The sequence below is a fragment of the Callorhinus ursinus genome, unplaced genomic scaffold, assembly GCF_003265705.2.
Source record: "Callorhinus ursinus isolate GAN/ISIS: 27379988/994484 unplaced genomic scaffold, GSC_fseal_2.0 scaffold17, whole genome shotgun sequence".
NCBI classification, from domain to species: Eukaryota; Metazoa; Chordata; class Mammalia; order Carnivora; family Otariidae; genus Callorhinus; species Callorhinus ursinus.
This window is the reverse complement of record NW_027397079.1, coordinates 28815595-28840674: the sequence shown is the minus strand read 5'-3', so window position 1 is coordinate 28840674 and position 25080 is coordinate 28815595. Positions and strand designations below refer to the sequence as shown.

The following is a 25080-nucleotide window of genomic DNA, read 5'->3' as shown; positions in this document are numbered from 1 at the left end:
AAAATAAAATAAAATAAAATAAAATAAAATAAAAACAAAACAAAAGAAAATTTAGAGCTCATAGTTTCCATAATCTTAACTTCCTCAGTTTTTGCTTTGGAAGTAAACTACAATAATATATTTTTTCATACTGTATGTATAACCTACATACAGAATATTGACAGAAAGATGAATTATGTGTTTAATAAATATATTTAAAAGTATTCTCCCTTCTTTAGAATTTCAATTTAGTATTTATCTCTAAATGAAAATTTATTTGCTATATTCAGTATATAATGGTAAAGATAAAATGTTTTAAATAATGTTTTAGTCACTAATGATTACAGATGCTTTTCTTGTCTCTCTGATATTTGTTGAATCAGGCCGTGCAATTTTATATGCGATTTTGTATTTACATTTATATAGTTTGACTTTAATATTTCTTAATTTAAAAAGTAGTCTAACGTCAGAAATTAAAATTGCTAAACTCAGAATTTAGAGGAGACTAGATAGAGAATATTTAAAGGCACTATACAAATAAGTATGTTAAACTGAATATAATTAAGTATATTTATTTTACCTGTCAATTAGCAGTTTATAAACCCAAATCCTATATCAGGATTAGAAACTGCCTATTTTGGGGTGCCTGATCAACTCTTGATTTCAGCTCAGGTCATGATCTCAGGGTCCTGGGACTGAGCCCCACCTTGGGCTCCCCATCAGCTCGGAGTCTGCTTGGAATTCTCTTTCTCCCTCTGCCCCCTGCCCCCCTCCCCCCCTGCCCCGCTCGCTCGCACACTCTCACTTTCACTCTCTCACTCTCTAAATAAATAAAACCTTAAACCAAAAAAGAACTTGCGTATTTCTTTCTTTAAACAGTTGGCAGTACACTTTAACATGGTATATAGCAAAAAGAAAAACTTGCTCAGTCATTAATCTTGACATGATATTAAAACAATCTCCAACTCTCTAGGCCTCAAATTCCTATCTCTGAAACAGGGCGGGATTGGGAAAGTGAAAATTTAATGATTTCCAATTTCCTTTCCAAATCTAAAATCCTATAACTTTACAACTATATGATTTGGAAAGCAACTTAGCAATACCTGGATTCTTCACCATAGCCAAATAAAATAGGTGTTTTCAGTAATTGGGTAAATAATAGAATCTTAAAGCTTCCCCTACCATTTTCTCCTGCCAATAATGAACTGAAATTAGAACATCTATTTTATGTCACTCAAGAGTATTTGCCCAAGAATTCTTCAGTACTTGGAAAAAAAAGGTAATTATAACCAGCCTGAATTATTAAAGTTCTAAGGTTCTATAAAGTTCAGTTTTGAAATCTCCCTTCTTATATGCTTATTTATTAACTTCTTATTTTCTTCATTAGCTACTAAAAAGGATAGAGTATAAAAGTACTCATATTTAGAGGGTATTTTTAAGAAGCCATAGGATCTTACCATCTACTTCCTCACTCATCATCATTATAATCACCATCACTGCCACCACCACCAACTATAAAATACTTACAAGTGCCAGAGCATTCTGTGCAGTAGCTAATTATTTCTCACAATTCTGTAAGAAAAGGCAATATTATCCTGCTCTCTTTTAGAGATAAGGAAACATAGGCTTGGGGAGATTGGGCAATCTGCCCAAGGTCACATAGCTTTGAAGTGGTACAGCCTATATCTAAATAAACCAGCTGTTCCCAGAGCCTCTGCTCTTACTGACCAGGATAACATATCCATCAGTATTCAGGATTTAAGGAAGACAGCCAGTAATAGTCAATAGGGGAAAAAGAAAAAAAAGGAAAAAAGCTGCACAAACTCAGAGAATACTGCCTGCTATACAACAGCTCATCAAAAGACATAGATTTCTTATGTATGTCCTGAGAGATTATATATACATAAAGGAAAAAAATAATACCACAAGTAAAATCAATATGGCTTCTGAGCCTTTGACTTTCTCTAAAATACTATTTTACTTTGCGGTGGAGAAAGAGAGGTTTTATATCATCACAATTCTAACCCCACAAAATAATCACTGTTTTCCCTTCTCTGCCTTAATTTCTAGTTAGGTGACTGCTGGAGTTAGAAAGACTGGAATGGGACCAGGACAGCTGCTTAGCTTTCTCATTAGAGGACTCACAGCTCAGTTACCTTGGATGTTTTATCACAGTCCAGACAACGGCCCTAAGGTTCAGATTTAGAAACCTAATTTAACTTTAACAGATCCACATTAACCATGTTCACAGATTGTCAATTCACGGACTTACAATTATGAATTTACAATTATCACACAGATAAGTATCCAGATTAGCATGACTAGTGCATACTTTCTCTATAGGCAGAGCTACATGAGAAATCAAATTGTAACCAGAAGGTGAGGAAATGATACAGAAGCAGAATTAGTTGTTATTTTCCTCAAATAAGATATTGGCATAACTTATCAACAGGCCCTTACTATACTTGAAGTCTCATTGGCCAGGATTAGAAATTGTATATTTCTTTCTTTTAAATAATTAGCAGTATGACTTTAATATGGTTTAATAAAAAGAAAACATTTTAGGGGCATCTGGCTGGCTGAGTTAGGAGAGCATGGGACTCCTGAGTTGTGAGTTTGAGCCCCACAGAGAGATTGGGCAGAGAGACTACAGAGAAAGAAAGAAAAAAAGGAAGAAAGAAATTTGAATAAATAAGTAAATAATATTTTAAGAAAAAAAAAAGAAAAAAATCTTAGTTCCCTGAGAATAATTTAGATGACCACTGCCCAGATTTGTCCCTGTCTTTCTTTTTCCTGTGCTTCCACAGTTGACCACTGGAACTCATGAAGGTGTTCTTTCTTTAGACTTCAGTCAAGTCTTCCTGAAGCCTAGAATTAATGCTTTTTTAATGTTTTTTTAAAGATTTTCTTTATATATTTAGAGAGAGAGTACAAGCAGGGGAAGCAAAAGGAAAGGGAGAGAGACTCTCAAGCAGACTCAGTGCTGAGCACAGAGCCCAACTAGGGGCTCAAGCTCACGACCCTGAAATCATGACCTGAGCCGAAATCAAGAGTCGGCCACCTAATGGATGACCCAGCTCCCTGGGGAGCCACCCAGGTGCCCAATGCTGACTTTTAAGGTGACTTTAATATTTTTGTTCTGATCAATATAGTAGAGTATTGATTGTACTTTCAGAGGTTGATCTTATTTCCCTTATTTCTAAATTTCTAGGGGAACCGCCTAGTTGTTCCCAAGTGAGAAAGAATTTTAGTTAATAAAAATTTAAGTATTTGCATTGCAGTTCCTGAGATAAGGCTTTTTGTATGTCTACTGCTCTGTCCTAGGAGCTTGAAAATTTATTGAGTCATAACACATCTAGTTTGTACATTTATGGGGAAAAAAATCCTCCGAGGTACCTCATCCTTAATTCTGTAAAAAATAGATAATCTAAAACTTTCTGCAGGGCAGGCAAAGGGGCTCAATCTACATGAGCACAGCTGAGGTTCTGCAGCAAAGTGACAAAAGGAAGCCCTTCTACAAGGGGGCCGAGAGACAAAGGACCATCCCTTCAACACCACAGCTACTGAGACCACTGACTGTCCTGGTTAGGAAGACTACTTACGTGAGGCCAATGACAAGGAATCCATAAAACTTAGGGGAAAATGAGAAATCAGTAAGCTATGGGAAATGAATACGGAAAAAAAATGTGTTTTTTTCGAGAGGTGAGGTAGAAATTAGAAAAGGATGAAAGCCCATTGTTTGGGGATGGGAATGGAAAGCTGAAAAGGAAAACAAGAATTTCTCAGACTCAGACTTTCCTTTGATAATGGGAAGAAAGATTGTTTTTCAAAAACAATATAAAAAGCTTTACAAAAGTAAACTTTACAAAAGTAAAGTTTCCATCACAGCATAAGGGGTTAATGCTGGTAAAGTGAAAAAACTAGTGGATTGTTTACTTCCTCTGGGTTCAATGACTCAAGCCCTTAAGGCTGCAGACTAGCGTCAGAGCAGATCACCTGAGTTGATGGGAGGGTTTCGGATAACATCAGCAATAATCTTCTGAACCTCTGGAGTCAGGCCTGCTTGTTCCATATCAAGCGGGCAGCCAGCTTTCACCGCTTGGGTTAAGTGCATCCCAACTGCTGTGAGAGGCATCTTCCTGTCCTCCGCTATACTTATCTAGAGAAACAGGAGCAAAACCACCAGTGAGGTCTTAAAAGTTTGCACTGTACCATATGTAAATAAAATGTCCAAAACCTTCAGGTAGTCAATGTTCACTGAGAAATAAACAATGCACTGAACCTTCACTTAAAATTCTCATTTTTACTATTTCTTTAAAACCATCCACGTTATAGATCTCCACAGGTTCTACCTTTTATACTTCCTACCTTGAATAAAACAAAATCATCCTAGCTTTAGCTAAGAACTAAATCCTCAACCCTCTGTAATTGTTCACTTTAAAAACCTATTAGTGGCAGAGAGTAATCATTCTGTGTTAAGTCTAGTAACTGCCACAGCCTTTTGAAAATACAGTAAATTGTAATCCAATATTCCATATAAGTGAACTAACACATGGTACTTTAGTTATGTGAATTTCTAAGAAGACAAATCCTAAAATGCTTAGTGATAATGTAAGGCTTCAGATGCATTCTATAAAAGGTTCTTGAGAAAACCTTAGCAGGGTATTTTACATTGGCTCTATTCATAAAATAATAACCACAATTTAGCAAGGGCTGCCATCTCTTGCTTAGCATTAAACTTAACATGAATTGTTTTAAATTTAGGATAGTGTTACATATTTATGCAGCTTTTTAAACAAATGTAGCTCCAAATCCATTTAAGATGTTTATTAGTTAAAACATTCTTTTAAACACTCAGAAAGTTTACTCAGCTCTAAATTATTTCATGATACTCTCTTTTAATATACCTTGGAAGTCTGAATTTGGACTGTATTTATGTGAATGTTGTACTTTCACAGAACAGAGCATTTAAAGCCAATATTTTCAGCCTTCAAAGGTAGGTTTTAGGTTACTTTCATTAATTGTCTACCCTTTTCCACTACAGAGTATGCACCATGTGTGCAAAATATCAGAGTTATTTGATACTAGGCATCAAATTACCTAGAGCTAATTGTATTATTGCTCCTGATTAATTAGTCCTTAGGCATGTTTAATTTTGTGGTTAACTGGCACAGACCCTCTTAGACCCTTGGGAGGAAAAGATAATTATACCATGAAATTACACATTAATATACAAAAAAATAATAGCAAAAGATATCAATGAAAATATACCACTCCACATTTTTAACCATGAATATATCATTTAATACACGAAACCACATACCATGGCTGAGTATTAGAATGTACTTTACTCAGAAAATTTGGAGGCTAAACCAAATTTTCTTAGTACTGTATTCAGTTATACCATGTATATATGGTCAAATTATGTAGTTATAAGCATAGTTAACACATACATGTAAGTTACTATTTAAATAAGAAACTGAACTTAAAATTTCTACTTATCATGTAATTCACTTCAAAACTAGTACAATGGAATTATTCGGTTTCTTCTGTAATGGCTTTTGTACTTTTAATTTCAGAAATTTGTTTAATTAGAACATTAAGTGATGAAGACAAGCTATAAACTGGTTTTCTTATTTATACTGGATTTTAACCAGAATAAGAAGTATAATATAACCTAGTTGAACAGAGACACAGAGAACAGGAAAAGCAGGCACTGGACCATACAGCCTTTTCCAAATCAATTTAATGACAGAGAGGATAGGAATTCAAATTAGTTAAACCTAAATGGAAGCCTAATTCTGTCCCTATTCCACTAAGATGTACTCTTCATTTTGTATATTTAAAAAACCTCAACAGCCTTAAGGACTGAGGCCAGAACAGTGAAGAAACATTAAGTGTGGCCATTTTCACAGTAATTAAGATTTTTTTTCAAAGACCATCAGGCATGGTTTAAAAAATAGAATAATAATAAAAGCAAAAAAATTAAAAATAAAATAAAAAATAGAATAATAGTAGAGGATCTAGAGTGAAAAGCAAGCTGTTTTTTAAAAACTTATTTCCAGTTTCTTGGACATCCTTCCAGAGACAGTCTATGCATTTTTGTACACATACACAAAAATATGTTAATATATAAGCATGTATATATACAAAAACACATTTATGTTTTTCATACTGCTCTCTGACTTCCCTTTCTTTACTCTAATGTACCTTGGAGATTATTTCTTATCAGTACATATGCTAATAGGTTTTAAACTATTAATCCCAGTTAAAAAAAGAAAAATAGAGTCTTAAAATACAGCTGCTCTAATATCCCTAAGCTGTAAATATGTTCAACAGTACTCTGATACAACCTCTACAAAATAACCATGGCCAAAGTACACTTACTCTTTTTAATTAATTGACAAAAGCAGGCGTGGCAGAAAAAAAAATGACGTTAGTCTAAGATTAAATATAAAATGAAACAATATAAAATACTGCAAGATTAGAAGAAATTTATCCCAAGTCACAACTTTATTATTTGAAAAGCTGATAAAACACATGTTTAGATAAATGTGAAAATCCCCTGTAACTTGGAAGTAAAACACTTACCAAAGACATCTTCTTTTCTTGGAATAAATAATATGTGATGGCCACAGACTGTGAAAGGCAGCATACTTCATTTTTTACCACCACACTGTTCCTTTGTTCTTCGTGAAGTTTTGTCCTTGAAAAGAGGTCTGTCTACAAAATTTTAAATGTAACACAAATGATCAATAATAATAGCAATATAATGATAGAAGTATCAGTATGATTGGTAGGCATGAGGGAAAAAAACACACAAATAAAACTTCTAAGGAACAGTCAAAAATTCCCTTTTTATGAGGAGCTGAAAAAGGTTGTTTTTGTTTTTACATATTGATCTAAAAAGGTAAAATAAGGCTGGAGGGAATAAGTTTTTAAATAAAATATTTGTAACAGTTATACATGGTTATAAAACTAGAAATCTCTAGTATCACCTTTAGCCAATAAAGAGGGAATAAAAAATGAACTATAATGTTGACCACTCTGACTCTAAATTAGTCCCTTAATCTCTGGAAGTGAATACTGAAGGAATGAATAAGCTGAATTAATACTCAAATTTAGGTACCACAGTCACAAATTCTGCTAACATTTCATAAGCAAATATATCATCACTATATTTGTATAGTTTAAAAAGATACATAAAAACTGTGGCTCTAAACTTGAAGCATTATGTAAATTCTTAAATATGGTTCCTTAGGAGACGTTTAAAAGAGAAAAGGTGGAGAAAGGATTGAAAAATGAGATTAATAAAGAAATACTGGAATTTTTTAAAAGCCTGAAATAAAGGTAAAGACCAAGCGAGAGTTATGACAGAATTATACAATGTATGATTCGCAAAGATGTATGAATAGTTTCCTCCATGCCAATTTACCTTTCAAAACATAAGCACCAATACTAAATTAAAAGAATTAAATCCAACAGAACTTGGCTTATTGTAACCCACAGCAATCCATTTCTACCCTAAATAAGTAAGTGAGTCTGTAGATTAGTTCAGATACCTGGGACAATGCAGTTTGGTGAATGGAGAAACCAGACAATACTACGAGACCTGAAGTCACTGTTTCCAGGCACCTCTAGATTTTCAAGGAAGAATGTTTTTTATTAAATCAAGTGTTTCTATCTAAGACCTTAACACTGTCAAATCTGGCCCTAAATTCCTAGAAATGCTTAAAATCAGAATCCATTAGCCCGATTCCTCAGTCTGTCAGTATAGGCTATATAGCTGGAGGCAACAATGGACACCCCACTACCAAGGTCTTAGAAATGTGACCACTGTGAATTATACTGGCAGATCCATGAAGATTTTATTACTTATGGGACAAAATCATGATGTCATCTGTAAACGTGAGACTAAAGGGTTTAGGAACATCCGAAACACTAAGCGAAGCACCATGAGGGCAGTAATCTCAAGAAGGAAGGGCTAGAATGTGATTCCAATTAAGCAAAAGTCTAATCAAATCATGCTCTATGTAGATAAAAGACTATATGAACAGAGAGTGATCAATTATGGAAACATAAATAGGAAAGGCAGAAGGACCAAAGTAGGCAATATCTATGCAAGAACTGTTCAGATGAGAAGACGTCTTGGCTAACTAGATTTGAATATTATAGTTTCCCTGGCAAGTAATGTAGGACAATGCCTAATCTGCCAGCAAGGCAGATTGATATCAGATTGCCAACTGATAGCAAGGATAACTTTGCCTTGATGCTGACAGACTACTTCTGACACTATCAGAATTCCCACTGTGATATTCCAGGCTTGCTAAGCAACTGTCAGATAAGCCGGCTTCCCATATACCTTCTTCGTCAATAGGAGAGGAGAACACACTGGTTGGGTCAGGTGAAACTTCCCACTCACATTTCTCACTATAAATTAATGAATTTGCATTCCAAAGTAACCATTTATATTTCCATATGCACACATGTATACATAAAACCAAGGTCACAGAGAAGGATAATGCAAATCTACTCCCCAAACACAACTAACTATTCTGTGACAAGACGTATCAGATTTTTAAAGTGGGATCCAAATGTGCCTGTCCAAAGTTTACAGGAGATTCTTAGAAGTGAAAACAACCTCTTAATACTGCCTTCCATATTTTTAACTCTTCCAACTTTTTATACCCACCCCTTGTCTTTTATCTTTCTTTTTTAAAAAAGAATTATTTATTTGAGAGACAGAGTGTGTGTGAGCAGGGGAAGGGGCAAAAGGAAGGAAGAGAGAGAATCCCAAGCAGACACCCTGCTGAGTGCAGAACCCAATGCGGGGTTTGATCCCAGGACGCCAAGATCATGACCTGAGCCAAAATCAAGAGTCAAATGTTTAACTGACTCAGCCACCCAGGCATCCCTCTCTTTTGTCTTTCTAATTCAGCCACTGTTTCCTTAATATGGGGAAGGAAAGTATCCTTTCCATTGTATAGGTGAGGAAATGGAAACCCAAAGAAGTTAAAGAACACATTTAGAGTCAGGCTCCCTGCTCAGTGGGGAGTCTGCTTGTCCCTCTCCCCCCTCATTCTCTCTCTCTAATAAACAAAATCTTTAAAAAGAAAAGGGGGGGGTGCCTGGGTGGTTCAGTCAGTTAAGCATCTGCCTTCAGCTCAGGTCATGATCTCAGGGTCCTGGGGTTAAGCACCCCCCCCAGCTCCCTGCTCAGCAGGGAGTCTGCTTCTCCCTCTCTCTCTGTCCCTCCCCCCAGCCTCTCTCAAATAAATAAAATCTTTAAAACACACACACACAAAAAAACATTTGGCTTCTCCAGGTAGACTATGGTGGAATTAAATTCCTGATTCCCTGATTCTGAGTCCAGTAGACTTTCTACCACCTCACAATGCCTCACCTTCTATACTGGAGTACACAAAGTAATAGAGTCTGCATGTGGAGTTTAAAGAAAGAAACCGAAAGGATCCTTCTGGAAATAGCCATTTATAGTGGAGCAAGGAGTAATAAAAGGATAGGAAGAAAACGCTATTAAGACTAAAGAGAAGAACACGTATTCTACTTAATATCAAAAGACAGCACGACTGGAAGGAGAGGGTAATTAGGGAATAAAATAAATAATACAAAAAAGAAAGTGGCTGGGCTCTGTGCCAACTGATAGCAAGGATAACTTTGCAGCTCTAATTTCTATCTCCATTTGAAAGTAAAATAATCTATCAACCTAAAACATAGTACTTTTTCAAATTTAAAAGCAAAATCGCTCAACAGAAAGATACGAGCAACCTGGACAACTACTTAAGTATCATCTTAAAAATTAGGTAATTAACATCTTTTTGTAGGTGATTTACTATAGGAGCAACCTGAATCGATCTTCTAAGTGTGCGGTGTGGAAATGAAAATACAGTCGACCCTTGAACAAAACAGTTTGAACTGGCCAGGTCCACTTATATGCAGATTTTTTTTCAGTAACTACAGTACAGTGCTATAAATGTATTTTCTCTTCCTTATGACTTTGATTTGCTTTGTTTCAAGTTTTTATTTAAATTCCAGTTAGTTAACATATAGTGTAATATTGGTTTCAGGGACAGAACTTAGTGATTCATCACTTACATACAACACCCAGTGCTCATCACAAAAGTGCCCTCCTTAATAGCCATGACCCATCTAGCCCAACCCCCCACCCACCTCCCCTTCATCAACTCCTTATGATTTTTTTTTAAGATTTATTTATTTATTTGAGAGAGAGAGTACGTATAAGAGGGGGAGAGGGGCAGAGGGAGAGGGAGAGAGAGATTCTCAAGCAGATTCCTGGCTGAGCATGGAGCCCAACTCAGAGTTTGATCTCATGACCCTGAGATCATGACCGGAGCTGAAATAAGAGTTGGACACTCAACCAACTGAGCCACCCAGGCATCCTTCCCTTATGATTTTCTTAACATCTTCTCTTCTCTAGCTTACTTTATTCTAAGAATATAGTATACAGGGGCACCTGGGTGGCTCAGTCAGTTAAGATCTGCCTTTGGCTCAGGTCATGATCTCAGGGTTCTGGGATGGAGCCCCACATCAGGCTCCCTGTTGAGTAAGGAGTCTGCTTCTCCCCCTCCTTTTGCCCTTCCCCCCACCCCCGTTTGTGCTCTCTCTCTTTCTTTCTCTCTAAGTAAATAAATAAAATCTTTAAAAAGAAAAGAATACAGTAAATAAAACATATAACATACAAAATATGTGTTAATCAACTGTATGTGTTCTCAGTAAGGCTTCCAGTCAACAGTAGGCTATTAGTAGTTAGGTTTTGGGGGAGTCAAAAGTTATACATGGATTTTTGACCATGTGGGGGTCAGCGCCCCTAACCTCTCACATTGTTCAAGGGTCAACTGTAAAGGGAGAAAATGTTGCTTTTGAAAGGTGTTTTGAAATCATCAGAAAATGTTTATTCTCTCACAGTTCCTGCAAACCACAGTATTTTACCTGAATGCTATTTATTTGACAGAAATGTTTGATGACTTCCAACAGAGAGGTCAACATATTAGCTTTGCCTTCAGACACACCATCGATCCTTTTCACATTTTCAAATGTAGTAGGTCTGTCATTTAAAAAAATTAAAAAGTCAAGAAACCATTAAAACATTATCACTCCAGCAACATAGCTGATGTTTAGCTTCATATTAACACTCAATAAACATACACTTTCCAACAACCAAAAATAATGTGTAATACAAGTAATGATGTCTCTCTTTGCTTTCTACCATTTAAAGATTTATTATTTTAGCAATTTATGAATAAAAACACCACCATCATTATCACCACAAAAACACAGTACTAACTGGTAAACAGGCCATTAGCATGAAGAAACAGGCTAATGTTCTACTCTATTACTGAACTTATCACCATTATTTTTATAGATATAAAAAAACTATGAGGTTCTGAGGACAACCAACAGGCTAAGAAACTCAAAAGAAAATCTAATTCATTACTTACAAAGTATTTACCTATAATAATAAACTTGCTAACTACTTTAGGCTTTTAACTCAGTATTTCTTATTGCGTCCATTATCCAAGAGACTGTATGATGTCTACTTTCTAAAAATCTGCCAATCTAATTATTACTCCTTTTCCTTTAAATTCTCTTCACTAAATACTAAAATGTGGTTTTTGAATATTTACTTTTAATAATTATTTTAAAATATAAGCACTATATTATTAAAATTTCTACACTAAAGTAATATCTTTTGGATGAAATTTAGTGACAAATATAATTTTTTAAAAGAAAATATAAAAAATACAATTATCAAACAACTGTTCCTTTTTTTTAAAGACAGAAATTTTTTTGAAAGATTTTATTTATTTATTTACTTTTATTTATCAGAGAGAGAGAGCATAAGCAGGGGGAGTGGCAGGCAAAGGGAGAAACAGGCTCCCCACTGAGCAAAGAGACCAATACAGGACTCATGGGATCATGACCTGAGCTGAAGGCAGATGCTTAACCCACTGAGCCACCCAGGCGTCCCTCAAACAACTGTTCTTTGGAAATAATTTCTTCTAAATATTTATTGACCACCTCATGCTTATTAGGCATTGTGCCAGGTGCTTTGGAAGACACAAAATGATGAGGAAAACAGTATCTTTATTCACAGAGTTTAAAATCTGGAATATATAACACATGTATACCAATAATAACAAAAAATAACTAAAGCATTATGTGAGAAGTGTCATAAAGCATCTTCTAAATTTACATTTTAAAGTCCTTTATGAATTCCAGAGAGAGGAATTACTTTGCTGCTAAGAGCATGAAAGACTTCATGGATAAATTAATAAAGGCAGATCTTGAAGGATTTCCTAGCAGGAGTTTTGGGGAATCAAGGAAACTACAAGGCAGAAGCAACACTGTAAATAAACACATGGAATTTGAAAGGGGGTCTTCAACAAATGGTCAGATAAACCACTCAAAATTCTGTGACATGGATGTAAAAGTATGTTTAAGTCCATAAATGGAGGGCCCTAAATTATAAGCTAAAGAAGTTAAGACAGTGGGGAACTAGTTAAGCAGAAGTACGACACGAGAAAGAAAGACTGATTTGGTCTCATGTATCAGATGAAACAGAGATGGAGAGATGAAAGAAAGATTAACTAGTTAAGAGGCTTTGACAATAGTCCAGGAGCAATGGTCTGAACTAACAGGGTGTCACAAAAAAGAGAGAGGACGGCATATACAGACACGTAAGAAACACTGAAATGAAAAGTCTCAAAACTATTTAAGTAAGAGTAAGACGGGGATCCATGTTAGAGGAGTGAAAATAACACCAGGGGGTTTAAACATGTGTCACTGAGAACATGAAGGTATGAATTGACAAAAATAAGAAATTCAGAAAGAAGAGTTTTGGTAGTTGCACTAAATGCATGCATGGAGGGTTTGTGGATAATGAGTTAGATTTTATATATACTGCATGTGGTGGCTGCAAACACCTGGTTTCCGTTCATGTGGAGATGCGGGACTGCAGCTCAATGGAGAGATGGTGGGCAGTAGCATGGGAGACTGAGGAGTCACCTCACAGACAGGGCACCTGGACCCCAAGTCGTACTGTCACTGAACAATCTACGTTACAAATCTATTACGTTAGAAGAAAATAAGTTAGAACATATACAGACAGACAGCTTACCTCATTCTGGCCATATCCAACAGTATTTTATTTGTTGCCAGAAGAGCTGGAGGGACATCCATTTTATTGGCATGTTTCTGCCTGGCTTCAACCAACTTGCCATATAACATAGTCTGAACAAAGAACAAAGAAACAACTCAACGTTTGTTTGGTTTTTTTTTAATGTACTTAGAAAAATCCAGTCCTTCATTTTTAGAGCTTCAGCTATTACATTTTCCCTTAGGATGAAAAATTAACTGTACCTCAGACTCATAGCTAAAGAAAAATTTTTAAAATACTGGCAACAAAATTTTAAGCATGCATATAATCCTTTCAAATTCTGCCTTTTCACAAAAGCCATACCTGAGCCTCCTGCTCTTGAGCTGAAATAACAGGTTCTGAGGACTTGTAAGATTTTCCTGGTGAATGCACCGTGATGCTAAAATATTTAAAAGAAAATAAATAATAAAGGTTTTTCTTTCTCCAAGTTCACTTTTTATATCACCCCCAAAATGAGAATATTGTTCCAAGTCACTAGTAACATTAACTCTTCATAATACCAGTAAAATAACTGTGATTTATAATACAGCCTAGATTTTAAACAATTTCAATCAAATGCATTCATTATAATGGTAAAGTTAAAACTAATTTGAATTCATCAAAATTTAGTACACTTAAAAACAGCATTTGCCCCGTCCTTGTCCTCAACCAAATTCTCTGAAATACTCCTTATCTGTAACTGAAGACAACTTTTTTTGACCAAGAAAGATACAATCTATGAATCTTTACTGTGACATCACTAATTTTTGGTTGTTGAGGAACATTAGCATGAGATTAATCAAACTGGTCACAATTTTCTTCAAAATCAAACAAAAATAAGCCAAAGGGAATAATTTCTCTTTTGACTCCACAAAAGAAAGATTAAAAAACATGCAATTAGCAAACAACATGGAAGGTGCTAGGCAGCAAACTAGACAGAAAACCAATTTCTACAACAAGCATTTCTCATTGATAAATTAATTATAAAGATGAAAAGATATAAAAATGAAATTGTATGGAGTGGCCCATATAAGAGATGCCAAATTTAAATAAAGCCCTCTGTTGGTAAGGAAAGGGGGGAACATGTTTGATAGTTAAGAAAGGTTTATAAATTTCTCTGCTGCAAGAATTCAAAATCTATAGTGTAAAAGAAGATTTTCACAATTATCAAATCCTATCACTAAAATAAGGAGATTTAAACCTGAGAAAAAATAACTCCAAAGAATTAGTAATATCAGGTTACTCAAGATCATTATAAATTTGTTTTAAAATATCTTGGTATTTATAAAAGTCTTTATACTAATGTACTGCTTGCAGAATGGTATTTTAAGTTATTTCACAAATAAATTTTATTATCATATATACTGGCAAAATATGGGTAATACAGCCCTGAAGCAGAAATATACATGGAAAACATTTAATAATAAATGTTTTGCCAATGAATGCTATTACAAGTGCACAGAAGAAAAGTCCAAAATAACTATAATGAGTATCATCAAAAAGTGGAGATGTTGGGGGCGCCTGGGTGACACGGTCGGTTAAATGTCCAACTCTTGGTTTTGGCTCAGGTTGTGAACTCAGGGTCGTGGGATCAAGCCCTGCATCGGGCTCTGCACTCTGCTAGAGTTTCTCTCTCCCTCTCCCTCTGCCCCTCCCTGCCTCATGCTCTCTAATAAATAAATAAATCTTTTGAAAAAAAAAAGTGGAGATGTTCTACCCATGAAACAAGAAAAGATTGCTATGTTAAAGAAAGAAGAAATGGAACAAGAAATAGTTCTTAGAAATTAAGATTTCAATAACTAAAATTAAAATCTTACTAGATGGAAGGGAATATAAAGCCAAGGAATCCAAGAGAGTAAACAAACAAAAAGAAATTGAAAACAAGAGAAAAGAAAAATGAGTAATAAGAATGCTAAAAACCAAGCTAAGAAAACAAAAAAGACAATTACTAACATCAAGGAAAATTAAAGTAGTGGTGGCCATAGCCACAGTTTGGCTTAGTAGTATACAATATTTGTGTTAAGTATAATAACGTAAAGACAAATTGTGAATATGACCAAAACTTGAAATATAATTCTGTTTTGGTCAAGGGGGGGAACTGAAGGAAGGGAAATGGGGGAAGGGCATATGGGAGATAAGCCCTAATCTACCATTATAGGTCAACAAAAAAACTTCTAAAACTGATAGGTCCAAAAATAGTAATCTAAGCATGTCACTTAGAAATATGGAGGCAGGGCCACCTGGGTGGCTCAGTCTGTTAAGCGTCTGACTCTTGATTTTGGCTCAGGTCATGATCTCAGGGTCATGAGATCGAGCCCCAGGACAGGCTCCGTGCTCAGCGGGAAGTCTGCTTGAGATTCTCTCTCTCCCCCTTCTTCTGCCCCTCCCCTCCTTAAAAACATGGACGCAAATATCAGTGAGCCCAGCTGATAAAGATTTGAGGATGACCACTTCTACAGAACAGAGCAAAGTGGGTTTGGGAAGGTTGTGAACTGGCTTGTTTTGTTATATGCCATTAAGTACCAACTGACTTTTAAAACCATGTACATGAATTATTTTAATGAAAATTCAGATGAACTTCAAAATAAGAGTTACTGATGTGTAAGCATCTTTCTCACTCCTACACACTAAGCCCATATATTAAAAGTAATTTCTGGGTGACTCCACAGGTATGTCAACCCCGGTATGTCTATCACTAAACTCCTCAACCCCTAAATAGCCAACCTCTCAAACCTGTGTTCCTCTTAAGTTGCCAGTGAAGGGAACCTGCAATCAGACACAAACCTGTGTCGTGTTCAAGTTCTCCACTTTCCTTAGCCCACCTGTCTTTTCAATCACTGAGTCCTAACAATCCTAGCTTCTAAGTATCTTACAGTTCTGTTTCCTTCCATGCCCACTGCCACTTCCCTCGTCTAAGTTCCCACCTTCTCTTGTGAATGCTACTGCAATAGCCTCCTTATTTGTGCCTCCACACTCTGATCCTCCCCGCTTCCATTCCCTCCACAGCCAGAGTCACCGACCAAGGGTTGGCACAGTAGGGTGCACAGGGCAAACCTGTCTGTTCTGGTAAGGCTTGTAAGCTAAGGATGGTTTCTTACATTTTTAAACAGTTAAAAAAAAATTAAAAGAACATTTTGTGACATGTGAAAATTATATGAAATTCAAATTTCAGGGTCCATAAATAAAGTTTTATTGGAACACAGCCACACTCATTTCTTTACATATCAACTATGGCTGCTTTAAGGCTACAAGAGCAAAGTTAGACAGGACCACATAGCCTTCAGAGCCTAAATTATTTACTGTCTGATCCTTGATGGAAATGTCAACCTCTGTTCTCAATCACAAATTTGATGTCACTGTCCTACTGAAAATCCTTCCTTAGCGCCCAACTCAAATGCCTTTATGATCAAGTTGAGGGCTTGACAGGAACTGGATATTCTGGACCCTATTTAATTCTCAGTCTTAAATTTTCACCATCCCCCCTGCTTCCCTCTACCAGGTAATTGCTAGGACTGTTGAGTTCCTTGATCATATCACACCCTCTCTTGCTTTCAGGTTTTAATATGTGGACCATTCCTCTGCTCAGAGAACTTCCCTCACGTCACTGAACTTCTACCTAACCCTCAAGTGTCATTTCCAAAGTGTGTTTCCAAAGTGCTACAACCCTGGATTGTAATTTTATGTTCCCCTACCTGTATATCCCACTAGAGTATAAACCCTGGGAGGGCCAGTGACTATATCTCTATTTTTCCCCACCAAATCCCACTGCCTAGAGTAATACCTGGCACAAAGATGTTCAGCAAAAACACAATAAATGTTTAAATGAAGAAATGCTGCAGCATACTGAACGGATATCTTGTTTTATATACTCCTTAACCCTTTTGTTTATACACTGTAATTAATTACCCCATATCCAAACAAAAAGAAATTGTTTTGAGTGAGAGACTGCTATTATGGTAAATGTTTCTGTCAGATCCAAAATAGTATTATCTAAGTGAGAAATCCACTAGAAAGTAACAGTATCAGAGCCCCACATTAACTTACATTCACCTGATATGTATATAAACAAAGTCCATTCAATAATCTGTATATACATCCTGACAAGTTTTTCAAATTCTCCATCTTTAGACCTTCTGTAATTCTGTACATTCTCCACACTTTCATTAAGTCTGCAAGTCAAATATTAAGCTCCAAAGTACAATAGGTACCTTTGCTATTTCTACCAACTCTAATATCTACCATTTTATGCTGCCATAAAATATATTTTATATGGCCTTGGAATACATATTTTATACATATGTAATGAGTGTTTAGATGCTAGAGGTCGATGAATATAGATTTGAAAGTCAGCTCTGCCATATGTTAGTTAACTTCTTAACTTCAACTTGAAAATGGGAATAAATAATAGTAGCTAACTCAGATTGTTGTAACAATTAAATGAGATATTACAAATAAAATACTTAGCATTCAGCATACAGCTTGGCAAACAATAATACCCGAGAAGTATTAGCTATTAAATTAACATTAATACTAGCATTTTATAGGTCTTCTTTAATAATTATAATACTGGAGGCTGATGTTTTAACTTTAACTTCCTTCTGCCAATGAAATAGCCCAACATCTGATAGATCTTTCTCTTTAGGAAAGAAAGAAAAAAGGTGTTGATACAGTAAACACAGAAAATAAACATTTCAAACTCTGTACCTTTCTTTAGGAACGTTTCTCCCAGAAGAAATTTTATCAGATCCTTTATAAGAGTACATCTTCTCCAAGTTAGGCTGCTTTTAAACATATAAGGTCCATTATAAAAAATCAGAAGTTTCAAAAACTTTCAAATACAAAAAAAAAAAATAAGATACAAAAATCTCACGATCACAATTTTTCCTCTGATTAACCAAGTCATCAAATAAAAGTCATCACCTGAAAATAGCTCTTGGATTATTAACTTCTAGGATTCTAAAGGCAGTTAGAAATGTCATGTCCTATTTCTTCCAAATCTATAGAGAATATCTGATCAAAATAATTATTTGAGGCACAGCAGATGCCAAAGGTATAAAGTGATTCAGTTAAATTCTGCATACTTTAATAAAACAGAAAAACTCTACCAAAAAATTTAATTCAGCACATTTTCCTATTACTCCAGTGTTCCAATTAGCTGAAGTCTGCCTGTGGGTCTTTAATCTGTAATTGTTATCTAAGATCCAGAACCAAAGCTAGAAGGTATGCGTACATGTGTGTGAGTGTGCGTACAGCTTTAATGAGAACGTTTAGGAGTCATGCTTATTTTTTCTATCAATTATCTGTATCATAATGTATAAAAAAAACTCCAGGCCAAATGAGTTATAAAATAGGCTTTAAAAAAATTAAAATGAGTTACTTTCTCAAATATTTTTAACTGTCTTATTAGCCCCAGAAATCACATACTGCATATTTTATTCTGTTCACATCACTACTCTTTCCAAAGTTTATATTTTGTTACACATGGCATTTCATTCAATAAAAAAAGGAATCAATAAGAACCACCTCTTTGACAAACCAACCTTCGTCTCCGTGGTTAATTCAGTTGGTACTTGATTAGAGGAATGCTGTTCACTGCCAGGTGGTACAGTTTTAGAACTAAAAAATAATAAAATTAAATTATCTCAAATGCTAAAATGTAATTATCTAATTATCTAATATCACGCATCCACTCTCAGAAACACAGATGAGGTTCTATTACTGTTTTAAAACTGAGATTTATTTATTTATTTACTTTTAAAGATTTTATTTATTTGACATTGAGAGACAGTGAGAGGGAACACAAGCAAAGGGAGTGGCAGAGGGAGAAGCAGGCTCCCCACTGAGCAGGGAGCCCGATGTGGGACTCGATCTCAGGACCCTGGGATCATGACCTGAGCTGAAGGCAGACGTTTGACTGAGCACCTCAGGCACCCCAAAACTGAGATTTTTTTAAATTAAATTTTTTTTTTTAGAACAAGCTCTGGAAAGTGCTTTTTAAACTCTTTAAAGTTTAAAGCTTGGGGTGCCTGGGTGGCTCAGTTGTTAAGCGTCTGCCTTCGGCTCAGGTCATGGTCCCAGGGTCCTGGGATCGAGCCCCGCATCAGGCTCCCTGCTCAGCGCGAGGCCTGCTTCTCCCTCTCCCACTCCCCCTGCTTGTCTTCCCTCTCTTGCTGTCTCTTTCCCTGTCAAATAAATAAATAAAATCTTTAAATAAATAAATAAAATGTAAAAAAATAAAGTTTAAAGATCTTTAGAGTTTTTTAAGTTTAAAAGAAAAACTGATAACCTAATGCACAATTATAGGGATTACCGTCAACAATACTGTATTATAAACTTCAAGGTTGTGAAGAGACTAGGCTGTTCTCAACACAGAAATGATAATTATGTGACATGATAAAGGTATTAGCTAAGCCACTGTAGTAATCATATTACAATACATAAATCTATCACACCGACATGTTGTACACTTCAAACTTACACAATGTTATATGTCAATTATATCTCAATTTTTTAAAAAAGGAAAAAAAAACATAAATGATCGATAACAGGTAAGGTATGAAAAAGAAGGCAACAAGTGTATTCCCCTCCCACCTTCTACACATAAGAAGGAAATATGATATACGGATTCTTCAACATTGATCCCAGTGCTGCTTCTTTAATCAATGGTAAAGTAGCTTTCTAAATACTATACTGAACTACTTCCTATCAATCAAGAAAATGTTCTATGATTTTTCTTTCACCCACCAATTCCCATCTTCAAATTAGCTAAAAGAGATATGCAAAGCAATCTTTACTCATTTTGTCTTTGTGGTGCCTGTGAATTGGTATATTTGACATTTCAACAACAAAAAACCAGAAGTTAAAAAAATAAACAAAACTGGAAAATGAACCTTGGTAGAAGAAACACCCTCGGACACAATTCATTAGTTTGAAGGATAAGTTTCTTAGGAAACTCTGTACTGGTTTCATGAAGCCAACATCTGCCCTATTGAACACAAGAAGAATCTTTTAATACATAGTGAGAAAAATTAAATCAAACAGGTAGGCATCTACACTGCTTACCTTTTCTGTAAGAGTGCAAATCCTTGCAAATTTGTGTTTCCCAGGAACAGGAACTTCTACCAAGAATCCCTCAGCCATGAGCTGGTGGGACAAAGCTTTCCACCAACTCTCCGTTTGATCCTTGCCACTGCCAAATAAACTGTGTCTGCGATACTGATCGGCAAGTCGCTGGGAATTCTGAAATTAGGAAGAAAATCAGTATCTAATAATGCTTTCTTTAGTTAAACAGGATAAGTAAAATAGAACTGTCTGTTCCTTTTTTTGGATTTAACACTAAATTTCAGCTTTAAATACCTACAAAATTTATGCCCATCCTGCTTGTTCTGAGTACTTAAGTCATATAAATAAATATATGACCAAAATAGTGTTCCTTTCCTGTGTGAAATAATGGCAGGTAATTTCACATATAATCCACATGCATTTTCCAATGCCTAATGTTGGATAGGTTTGGAATAGTTAACCTAGGCTATTTAGACCTTTTATTAACATACATTACTGTCCTTAACCATTTCTGATTTAGCTGCTTTACGGAGATATTCTAGGAAAAGCAAGTGTATGCTATACAGATGCAGTTTTTGAGATTTTTTTTTTTTTCCTAAGTGAAGGGAGGATTCCAGTGGGAGGCTCTGCCAGGCCATCACATTCTGGCAATGCTGGGGGAGCTAGTCTGTCACGTGCAACTCTCTTGCCCTCTGATAGAGAGGACTCCCCCCACCTTCACTCTCTGTAAAGTACTTTTCCATTCACTGTGCCCTCTAACCACCTCCTTCACTTACCCTACACATTTAAGTACTACCTTTAAATGTCTATAGTATTCTATGAACATAAGGCTTTATGGAAAGTTGCTCCTGTCTAATGTATTTGTGGTGAATACAGCAGATGGTCATTCAAGGGTCATGCGAACCTTCCCCCACTGTAACTTCTTTTACTGTAGAATCTGCGAAGTTACAAATACTGTTTCTCAAAATCCCTTTCAGCTCAGGTTCTGGGTATGATTTAAGAGGCATTTTTACATGACATCTCTAAGCAGGAAACGAGGTAAGACTACTCTGTAGCTATTCTTGCAGGTTTGCAATGATTGTGGAGGTGTCTGCTTCTTATGAGAAAGTGTTAGCCAAGAACCCAGCATACAACTACTAGCTTCCAAAGTATCAGAAGGCATCCACTTTTTGGATACAGATTATAGCAAGTGCAGGGTGGTTACCGGAGCAAGCAGAAGGGGAACCTCCCTGCTTGTTACAGCTCCCTGTTCAGTGCACTGTGGGGTCTGGTGCTGTAGCAGCAGCTTCCCAAACTGACAGATAGCTTCTTGTCACAGAAGAGGCAGCAGGTCTCATGACTGACTATTTTACAGTACAGTCTGTAAGTTTTTTAATGCCCAGTAATAAATGGCTTTCTGTTTAAACTGTCTGGAGTGATTATGAGCAAATATAAATTCTGTATTTTAGGTTACACTTATATTTCAAAAACATTCATCCCTTGAATATGTCAAGAGGTTATTGTATTCTAAAACTTTAAATATAAAATGCAATCTAAAATTTTTGAAACAGCCACAGCCCATCAGTCAACATTTTTACATTTCACCTATATTCCATGAAGGTTTAATAATCAATGCATATAATATATATACAATGCAATATTATGCAGCCATCAAAAGGAATAAAATCTTGCCATTTGCAATGACATGGATGGAACTGGAGAGTGTTATGCTGAGCAAAATAAGTCAATTAGAGAAAGACATGTATCGTATGACCTCACTGATATGAGGAATTTTTAATCTCAGGAAACAAACTGAGTGTTGCTGGAGTGGTGGGGGGTGGGAGGGATGGGGTGGCTGGGTGATAGACATTGGGGAGGGTATGTGCTATGGTCAGCGCTGTGAATTGTGCAAGACTGTTGAATCATAGACCTGTACCTCTGAAACAAGTAATACATTATATGTTAAAAAAAAGAAAAAGAAGAAGATAACAGGAGGGGAAGAATGAAGGGGGGGAAATCAAGGGGGAGATGAACCATGAGAGACTATGGACTCTGAAAAACAAACTGAGGGTTCTAGAGGGGAGGGGGGTGGGGGGATGGGTTAGCCTGGTGATGGGTATTAAAGAGGGCACGTATTGAATGGAGCACTGGGTGTTATACACAAATAATGAATCATGGAACACTACATCAAAAACTAATAATGTAATGTATGGTGATTAACCAACATAATAAAAAAATAATCAATGCATATAAAAATCCAGGGATCAAAATCAAAACAATTCATAGGATGAGTTCCAGCAGACATAACTCAACAGACATAACTCAAGCACTAGAGGGTTCTCTATTACGAATGTATTTATCATTTTGGAACGTTGAAACGTGAATAAAAGTGAAAGAGCCTTGGGATGTCTGGTCATGATCCCAGGGTCCTGGGATTGAGGCCCGCTTCAGGCTCCCTGCTCAGTGGGGAGACTGTTTTCCCTCTCCCACTCCCCCTACTTGTGCTTGCCCTCTTTCTCTCTTTTCTTTCTGTCAAATAAATAAATAAAATCCTAAAACAAACAAACAAAAAAAAGGGAAAGAGCCTAAATAAAGCCGATCCCTCACACAAAGGAAACTTATGCTGCCTTTAGATTAAAGTGGAACAAATTCCCAGCAGAGATACTTCAGTGCCTAGAAACTGAGTTTAACATATAGGCTTCTGATAGGTTAGTTAACAGTCTATAACATACATTCTATTTATCTTAAAAATAAAAATAGAAATAGAATTATTTTTATTAAAATGGCTAAGTAATGAGCTTTAGTATCATGGTGATTATATTTACCAAAATTTTATTAGAACAAGATTTAGAGAAATAGAAATACCCAGGTACAACACGGTACCTTTTTCCTTGTTAACAATCCCTACCTAGCCAACTGACTTTGGGTTGACTTGAAAAGAATGCTTAAAATCAAACACCAGAGAATTTCAGAGCTAGAAGAACATTGGAGCTCTTTGATCTACATGGTTATTTTTCACTCATATTGCTAACAAAGAATCAGAGGCTCAAAGATGTTAAGTGGTAGCCTAAGGTCCTAGAGCTAGGAGTAGAACACAGGCCTCCAGAGTACTAGTTCTAATTTTTTATTACTATATCATGCGAATACACACACAAATATACATATGCAACACATACATATACAACATAGATACTACATATACATATCCCACATATACATATACATATATATATACACACATACACATTGTTTGTAGTTAGTACAGTTAGACTACCTGGATTCAAGTCACAGCTCTGGTACTTACTACCTTTTTGACTGGGCAAGTTACTTAACTTACCTGGGCTTCTATTTCCTCAGCTGTTACACAAGTATTAACAACAGTTTCTATCTCTTGGGGATGTTGTGAAGATTGAGTAACCAAGACAGAGCCTGGCTCAGTAACACTAACTTTCTTTTTATTAGTTAACAGTTGATCCTTTAACTCAACCTGAATTCCCTAATCTAAAAGAAAAAACATTACAGGGGCACCTAGGTGGCTCAGTCGGTTAAGTGTTGACCCTTGATTTCTGCTCAGGTCATGAACTCAGGGTCATGAGATTGAGCCTTGGTGGTGGGTGTAGAGCCTACTTAAGATTCTCTCTCTCTCTCTCTCTCTCCCTCTGCCCCTCCCTCCCACATAAGCACATGCATGTGTGTACTCTCTCTCTAATAAATAAATAAATCTTTAAAAAAATAAAAGAAAAACCACTACTTAGTATCTAGTCAGATTTCCCTGTAACACTGGTAATGGTACTCTACATCTACTGGGGGCTTACCCTTGTAGTAGGAGATTCTATTGCTTGCAAACTAGTAACACCAAAGGTATTGAATTGCCTAACTGGTACTTATTAGCAATCTCAACACTAAAATTATTCTTCTAGCCTTTCCTTTCATAAGAAAAAAACAAACAAACAAACCCCACAAAACCTGAAGTGAATGAATGCATTTACTAGTATGAAGCAATGAGATTTTTTTCTAATCAGCAGGGAGTAATTGTCCTTCCCCTCATGATCAATAATTGCAAATACTGTATACTGTGTGAATAAATTTATACTGTGTTGTTTCCATGGCAATCACCATGCCCAGAAAGCTGCTGTAGAGAATACAGGGATTTGGGCATTGATTTTAAGGAAGGCACATGTTACAGACCCACTCCTTACCAATCTCATTCATTCTAGTATCTCCAGATCATTCAATCTAAAAATAAAAATGTAAAACTGCACGTGAACAGCATAATGAAAACAAAGGGCATTAGACCAGTAGTCAGGAAAGCTGCTTGCTTATCCTGATTCTGGCACAAAGTAGTATGACCTAGGCAGGTCCTCCAACTTTCAGGGATTCAGTATCAACCACTGTCAAATAAAGTGATAGAGATAAATAGTCTTTTTGCTCTAGGAGTCTACGCCTCCATGGGACACACTCAAAAAGGGAAATTATCTCATTCTTTTCTTTTAAAAATCAGGTTGGGAAAATAAGGAGCACCAAACTGGCATATCAAGGAATATGGAAACCTACTAACTGATGGATAAGTGTTAAAATAAAGAGAGCAGACTGGCTAGAACCCACGACCCAAAGTATCACTTTCTGATAAAAGCAAAATCTCTGAACCTCTATCTAATAGAGAAAACAAATAAATCTGCCACTTGTCTGAAGTAACTTCTCTAAAAATCAGAATTGTTTTGTGTGGTAATTCTTTCTGCTAGGAATGCAACACTCCCCTCTACCTTTCTTCCCTCATTCCATCTCTGAATGCCAAAATCTACTGTGTCTCCCACAAAAAAGAAAGTTCCAGTGACACTGACAGAATCACAAAGATTTCTCTAATTTCCTGGCTATTAACAAGTACT

At 36.0% G+C, this 25080-nt stretch overlaps 1 protein-coding gene across 8 annotated transcripts in view; it reads right to left on the bottom strand.

The window, feature by feature from the left end:
- The window catches only part of WRN (WRN RecQ like helicase), a 147975-nt gene that overhangs the window by 13689 nt on the left and 109206 nt on the right, over positions 1-25080 (bottom strand). For 7 of the 8 annotated variants that reach the window (XM_073902423.1, XM_073902425.1, XM_025886086.2 and 4 more), the window contains 9 exons: positions 20216-20392; positions 20044-20138; positions 18694-18745; positions 17858-17934; positions 13478-13553; positions 13136-13248; positions 10948-11062; positions 6571-6702; positions 3976-4138 (listed from right to left, as the gene is read on the bottom strand). In XM_073902423.1, coding sequence (XP_073758524.1) covers positions 3976-4138; positions 6571-6702; positions 10948-11062; positions 13136-13248; positions 13478-13553; positions 17858-17934; positions 18694-18745; positions 20044-20138; positions 20216-20392 — 1000 coding nt within the window. The remainder of the gene's footprint in view (positions 1-3975; positions 4139-6570; positions 6703-10947; positions 11063-13135; positions 13249-13477; positions 13554-17857; positions 17935-18693; positions 18746-20043; positions 20139-20215; positions 20393-25080) is intronic. The other variant, XM_073902424.1, reaches the window with a different exon arrangement.